This window comes from Stegostoma tigrinum, chromosome X, assembly GCF_030684315.1.
Source record: "Stegostoma tigrinum isolate sSteTig4 chromosome X, sSteTig4.hap1, whole genome shotgun sequence".
NCBI lineage: Eukaryota > Metazoa > Chordata > Chondrichthyes > Orectolobiformes > Stegostomatidae > Stegostoma > Stegostoma tigrinum.
Window position 1 is genome coordinate 9,161,192 of NC_081404.1, and position 6,811 is coordinate 9,168,002.

Here is a 6,811-nt window from a genome sequence, read left to right on the forward strand (position 1 = left end):
ACTCTTCTTATTCATGTACCCATATGGATGCCTTTTAAATGTTGTAATTCTACCAGCCTCCACCACTTCCTCTGGTAGCTCATTTCATACATGTACCACACTCTGTGTGAAAAAGTTGCCCTTCAAGGCCTCTAAGTTCTAATTGCAAGATTTGCCCACTTGTTTCTGATTCCTCTGACTAAACCATGGCCCAGACCCCATAACAGGGGATTTGTCCAATGCCTTGAGCCAACATTCTCCCCTCAGTCAACGCACTCAACACAGGTAAATTGGACATAATTTGCTTACTGTTTGTGAGATCTTGCTATGCACAAATTAGCTGTTTCGTTAACCTTCATAACCACACTTCAAACAAAATAAATTGCTTGCATTACTTTATGACATCCTGTGTTCATTAGAGGTGCTTTATAAATGCAATATTTTTCTGTACGTACAGTTATATTGTGAATATATGTGTTGACGTATTTACACTGGTACGGCTCCCATGGTTACAAGTACTGCTAATGAGCACTTACCGTCTGATATTGGTTCTTATTTTTATCAAACTGTCAGAATTCCCGTGTTAACACCAAAGAATGTAGTCAGGCTTCTCATGCTTGCACTTCAGCTTGCATCTAATGACGTTGCTGAGCTGTCGAACCACTATAATATGGCTTGTGTCACCAAAACCCTTGGAACACTCGGATTCATATATTGGCATGGATTGTGAATGCAAGAGATAAATTTACCCAGTGATCAAGAAGATCCCAGGTTTTGTTCCCCAGCTGTGCCAAGAAAGCTGAACTCAACCAAATGGTGGTGGTGGAGGGGTAGGTCACAACTAGCTACATTTACCCTGGGTTTCAGAGGGAAAATTGGTCTTGAAGATCATGCAACAATCCGCACTGAATGTGGACTGAATTAAGTTGGCAGCAAGGCCTCCACTGAACCTATCAGCAAGTCTCATGCATGAATAATGCTGACTTCAGCAAGATATAAGAACTTAAGAACATGAGAAATTAGAGCAAGAGCGGGCCAACTTGCCCATCGGGCCTGCTCTACTATTCAATAAGATCATGGCTGATCTTTTCGTGAACTCATCTTCACTTAACTGCCCACTCACCATAACCCTTAATTCCTTTACTGTTCAAAAATCTACCAATCTTTGTCTTAAAAACATTCAATGAGGAAGTCTCAATTGCTTCACTGGGCAGGGAATTCCACAGATTCACAACCCCTCGGGTGAAGAAGTTCCTCTTCAACTCAGTTCTAAATCTGCTCCCCCTTATTTTAAGTCCGTGCCTTGTAGTTCTAGTTTTTTAAGGGTGTCTAGATTTGTGGACCCGTGGCTCAAAGTAAGCTAATTGCCCAATGGCCATGTAGTGAACTATAATCCATCTGTCGCTCAGATTCTGTCTGAACTTCTGTGTAGTTCCATTTTCTGTTTCCATATCCTCGATAAAAATGTATCAAGATGAAAAATACATTTCCGTCAAAATCTTTCTGTTTTCTCATGATTCTTCTTCTTGCTCTCTTTCAGATAGGCCTTTCACTGTACCAATACAGTGCACAGATGCTGGGAAGCCAGACCAATCTGAAAGACCCTTCCTCAAACCACAGAAGCAGAAAGACATCCAGGTAGCTGCCTGCGGTGTTCCTACTGATTCTCAACACATTATGGTGGACAGAAAGCATGGCAAGGAGCTTGACTACTGTTCCAAACTTGACGTCCGATTTCTCCCAAGGAGTGGTGAATATAACTTTTTAATCAGTGAACCAGAGAAATTGCACCACCTGAATACTGTTCATCAACCAGAGCCTCCAACTCCAACTGATGAAAGTGTTAGTGACTCTCTGAGCAACTTGTATGATGACTGCAGATGCCCTTTCAACTTTAATGTAGAGAGGAGTTCATGGGAACAGCCAACTATGAGTATTCCTCAGCACATCCTGGGTGAGGGGGGTGTAATTTTAAGATCAAATTGTCTCTTTCAGGAAAGACAGTACTCAGTTTGTGATTTGGAAAATGTTCCAGAGCAAAGGAGCTTGAACCCGGCTGTTGGCTATCGTTCCACAGATTGTGTATCTGTTTTACCTGAACTTTTCATCCGTTCAGAGAATATGGAGCCACAGCAGGTAGGTAACTTGTATAGCAGTGTCATGCCATTCAAAAACATCTGGAAAATTTATGTATATGACTATCTGGTAATTATGAAATTATCTAGAAGTCAATAATGATACCATGTGATGTGACTCCACAAAGGATTGTACCCTGTGGTCTGGGCAGGATTAAAAATCTGGCCCCGGTGTTTGAGGTACGGAGGTATGCCACACTGTCCTTCCACCTTGGAACCTGAATTTAAAGAATTGACAGTGTAATTTCCTTGTTAAATCTAGATGTCCACTTTGAAATGATTCAGGCAGTCTTAAACACAACTCCTACTAGCTGCAGGCCCACAGCATTAAATCACCCAGAATCCAACACTAATTGACTTGAACCACTGAGATATGGTTGGTGCTAATGGTTCTGTTGTCATTTTCCTGAGATAAAGCAGTGTGGTTGCTGTGTGGCAGATTTTATGTACAGCTTGCACTATACCTCATCAAAGAGCCATTGATGCTGGCACTCAGTTAAAAAGGGATGTGTTTTCCAGTACTGAATCATATCAACGAGCTCCAAATTCAGCAAAAGATTTTAGAAAAACATAAGTGGGTGGAATTTTCCCAGGCACTGAATGATGTGGTCATTGGCAAGAAAGTTGAGAAAATTGTTTGAAATGGCCAGTGAGGAGCTTGTTGATGCCAAGGGCAAAAGGTTCCAATGGAGTGTTGAACAGTGAGACGTGATTCTCATCAGTGAGTGATGAGAGGCTGATTTACATAGATTAGCATACATTAACAACTCATTATAGCATCACCTGACCTCATTGATATGCAGCTAAGACAACAAAATGTGAGGCTGGATGAACACAGCAGGCCAAGCAGCATCTCAGCAGCACAAAAGCTGACGTTTCGGGCCTAGACCCTTCATCAGAGAGGGGGATGGGGTGAGGGCTCTGGAATAAATAGGGAGAGAGGGGGAGGCGGACCGAAGATGGAGAGAAAAGAAGATAGGTGGAGAGAGTATAGGTGGGGAGATAGGGAGGGGATAGGTCAGTCCAGGGAAGACGGACAGGTCAAGGAGGTGGGATGAGGTTAGTAGGTAGGAAATGGAGGTGTGGCTTGGGGTGGGAGGAAGGGATGCGTGAGAGGAAGAACAGGTTAGGGAGGCAGAGACAGGTTGGACTGGTTTTGGGATGCAGTGGGTGGAGGGGAAGAGCTGGGCTGGTTGTGTGGTGCAGTGGGGGGAGGGGATGAACTGGGCTGGTTTAGGGATGCAGTTGGGGAAGGGGAGATTTTGAAACTGGTGAAGTCCACATTGATACCATTAGGCTGCAGGGTTCCCAGGCGGAATATGAGTTGCTGTTCCTGCAACCTTCGGGTGGCATCATTGTGGCACTGCAGGAGGCAACCCTGCAGACTAATCAACCCACCTCCTTGACCTGTCAGTCTTCCCTGGACTGACCTATCCCCTCCCTACCTCCCCACCTATACTCTCTCCACCTATCTTCTTTTCTCTCCATCTTCGGTCTGCCTCCCCCTCTCTCCCTATTTATTCCAGAACCCTTACCCCATCCCCCTCTCTGATGAAGGGTCTAGGCCCGAAACGTCAGCTTTTGTGCTGCTGAGATGCTGCTTGGCCTGCTGTGTTCATCCAGCCTCACATTTTGTTGTCTTGGATTCTCCAGCATCTGCAGTTCCCATTATCTTTGATATGCAGCTTCCCATTCTCCCACCCTCAGGATAGAAAGTAGCCAAAGACAATACCTGACATGAAAGTCAGAGCAGTAACCTGCTGACTCCAAATCATTGCTTGCTCATCTAGGCCTCCACCTCAGGGCACACTCCATGAGCAGTGACTGCATGCCCTCCTCCTCCCCTCCCCCCATCCGTGTCAGCAAAGTGAGGTGACAATTACCTTCTCCCAACATGTCTGGGGCATCTGACAGGAACCATGGAGGGCAGAGAGCCAATACCTGACCCAGTGCACGGTTGGATTTTAAAGATGGTGCAGGTGGCAGAAATCCAGGGAGATCCCAGCAGTAGCAGTACTTCTGCCTGTGATGAGCAGGAGAATACGATGAGAGGGGCACCATAGCTATGTGGTCCAAGAATAATGAGGCAAGTTTGCGAATATAGCATGAGAAAGCCAGGGTGTGCGGAGAGAAATCCACCATAAAACTTGCCAAAAATGATACTTTGCCAAATTCTGGTAAGATTTAGCCCACAGGTTTAACTTGAGCTTCCTGATGAATGTAATAACTGTCTGTAGACCACTTAGAGTCTGACTAGGGATGATGCTTCACTTGCTCTGATCTATATAGGGGCCTAGCGCTGAGTGGCTAAACATCTACCTGATTCAGGCAATGGGCGTTAGTAATGTACACTTTGGAGTTGTGTGATTTACACCAGGCCGCAATTGCCTTTTTAAATGACATCTTAGTGGGAGCGCTATCCATTCTTGGAAACACAACCAAAACAGACCAAAATGATACGTTTGAAATTCTGCCAAACCGAAGTTTTTCCAGTGCACTGCTGTGTGAGAGAGCGTGTGCGTATGTGAATGTGTGTGCGTGTGTGTGTGAGAGAGGGTGTATAGGATTGTGTATGCCTGAGTGTGTTTCTCTGAGTGTGTGTCTGTGTCTGTGAGTTTGTGTCTCTGAGTGTGTGTCTGAGAGTATGTGTGTGTTTGTGAATGTGTGTCTGTGAGTGTGTGTGAGAGAGACTGTGAGAGTGCATGTATGTGAGAGAGAGTGTATGAGACAGTGTGTATGAGAGAGAGAGAGTGTGTGTGTGTGTGTGTGTGTGTGAGAGAGAGAGGGAGAGAGTGAGTGTGTGTATGAGTTTGAGAGAGTGTTTGTGTATTAGGGTGGCATGGTGGCTCAGTAGTTAGTACTGTTGACTCACAGCGCCAAAGACCTGGATTTGATTCCATCCTTGGGCATTTGTCTGTGTGGAGTTTGCACATCCACCCATGTCTGCATGGGTTTCCTCCCACAGTCCAAAGATATGCAGGTTAGGTGGATTGGCATGCTAAATTGCCCATGGTTACCGAGGATGTGCAGGTTCAGTGGGTTAGCCATGGGAAATGTGCGATAGAGGAGTGGGTCTGTGCGGGATGCTGTTTGGATGGGCTGACTGGCCTGCTTCCACACTGTAGGGATTCTATGTGTGAGAGAATACATATATGAAAGGAAGTGTGTGACTGTGTGAGAGAAAGTGTGTGTATATGAGAAAATGTGTGTGTGTGCATGTGTGAGAGAGAACACGTGTGTGTATAAGTGAGATAGTAGAAACTGCAGATGCTGGAGAATCTGAGATAACAAGGTGTAGAGCTGGATGGACACAGCAGGCCAAGCAGCATCTCAGGAGCACAAAAGCTGACGTTTAGAGCCTAGACCCTTCATCAGAAATGTGGGAGGGGAAGGAGATTCTGAAATAATTAGGGAGAGCGGGGGAGACGATAGAAGGTGGATAAAGGAAAAGATAGGTGAAGAGGAGACAGACAGGTCAAAGAGGTGGGGACTCACCTTTACTGGCTCCATCCCTGCCTCTTTGACCTGTCTGTCTCCTCTCCACCTATCTTCTCCTTTATCCATCTTCTACCTGCCTCCTCCTCTCTCCCTATTTAATTCAGAACCCCCTCTTCCTCTTCCCCCATTTCTGAAGCAGGGTCTAGGCCTGAAATGTCACCTTTCCTGCTCCTCTGATGCTGCTCGGCCTGCTGTGTTCATCCAGCTGTACACCTTGTTATCTCTGTGCATGAGTGAGAAAGTGTGTGAGAGAAGATTTGTGTCTGTGTGTGTGTGAATGCATGGGAAAAAAGAACCCTTCAATGACACAAACTCATTCTGTTTATGTGATGTGTTAATGTTGTCTGATTGGCTGCAGAGTTCACGGAGCCATCATTGTTTAGCTGAAGATTGCCACACAGGACATGAAACCACACTGAACTCTGAATCATGCCTCAACTCCCAAGTCTGTGAATTCTGCCAAGCTGTGTTTCCAGCTGGTGCAGCAACTCGAGACGATTACTTGGTGCATCTCACTGGACATATTGAATTCGAGTAACTTCTGTGGCTGCATTAATGGGCATCTGATTAATCCTAACTAACTACCAAAAAGTTTTAATCAACACTGTACTCAAATAAATGGACACTGATTGGCCATGCATGAGTGAAGATATTTGATCTTGAACAGAAACAACGGTAGAGGTGAGGGACGCTCTAACTGGATTGCAATGGCACTCAGGGTAGGATGTGGTGGGAAGGTAATTAAACTAATGTGAAAAGACCGGAATTTGCTACACAGCAGACTGCTTTGTACTCTATGTAGTTCAAAGAACAGATGGCAGAAAGTGTTTGATCCATGGAATAACAAACAGCAGGAGTGTGTTACCAGGCAGCAACTCACCAGGGAAGAGTTCATTTCATGGCGGCAACATTGCTGTTTCTGATAGATAGCAGGCGGTCTTGCAAAACAAACTTCGGTAACATTATGCCTGATTTCATGTAGCCTCCTTTATAGAGATATCAATAAAATTATGCATCACAATAGGAGACCTTGCAGCCCATTGTATCTGTGTCAGTTCTTTGAAAACCTTCTCCAATTAGTTCCACTCTCCTGCTCCTTCCACAGAGCTCAGCACTGTTTCTTTTACTTCAAGTATTTAACCAATTCTCTTTCGTAAGCCACAATTGAATCAGCTGCCACTGCAATTTCAAGGAGTACA

General features: G+C 45.1%; 1 protein-coding gene across 3 annotated transcripts in view; it reads left to right on the top strand.

The window, feature by feature from the left end:
- Positions 1-6,588, top strand: part of LOC125448282 (uncharacterized) — a 195,582-nt gene extending 188,994 nt beyond the window's left edge. For all 3 annotated transcript variants that reach the window (XM_048523480.2, XM_059643490.1, XM_048523479.1), the window contains 2 exons: positions 1,520-2,115; positions 5,971-6,588. In XM_048523480.2, coding sequence (XP_048379437.1) covers positions 1,520-2,115; positions 5,971-6,150 — 776 coding nt within the window. In that variant the 3' untranslated portion in view covers positions 6,151-6,588. The remainder of the gene's footprint in view (positions 1-1,519; positions 2,116-5,970) is intronic.
- The last annotated feature ends 223 nt before the right edge of the window (positions 6,589-6,811 follow it).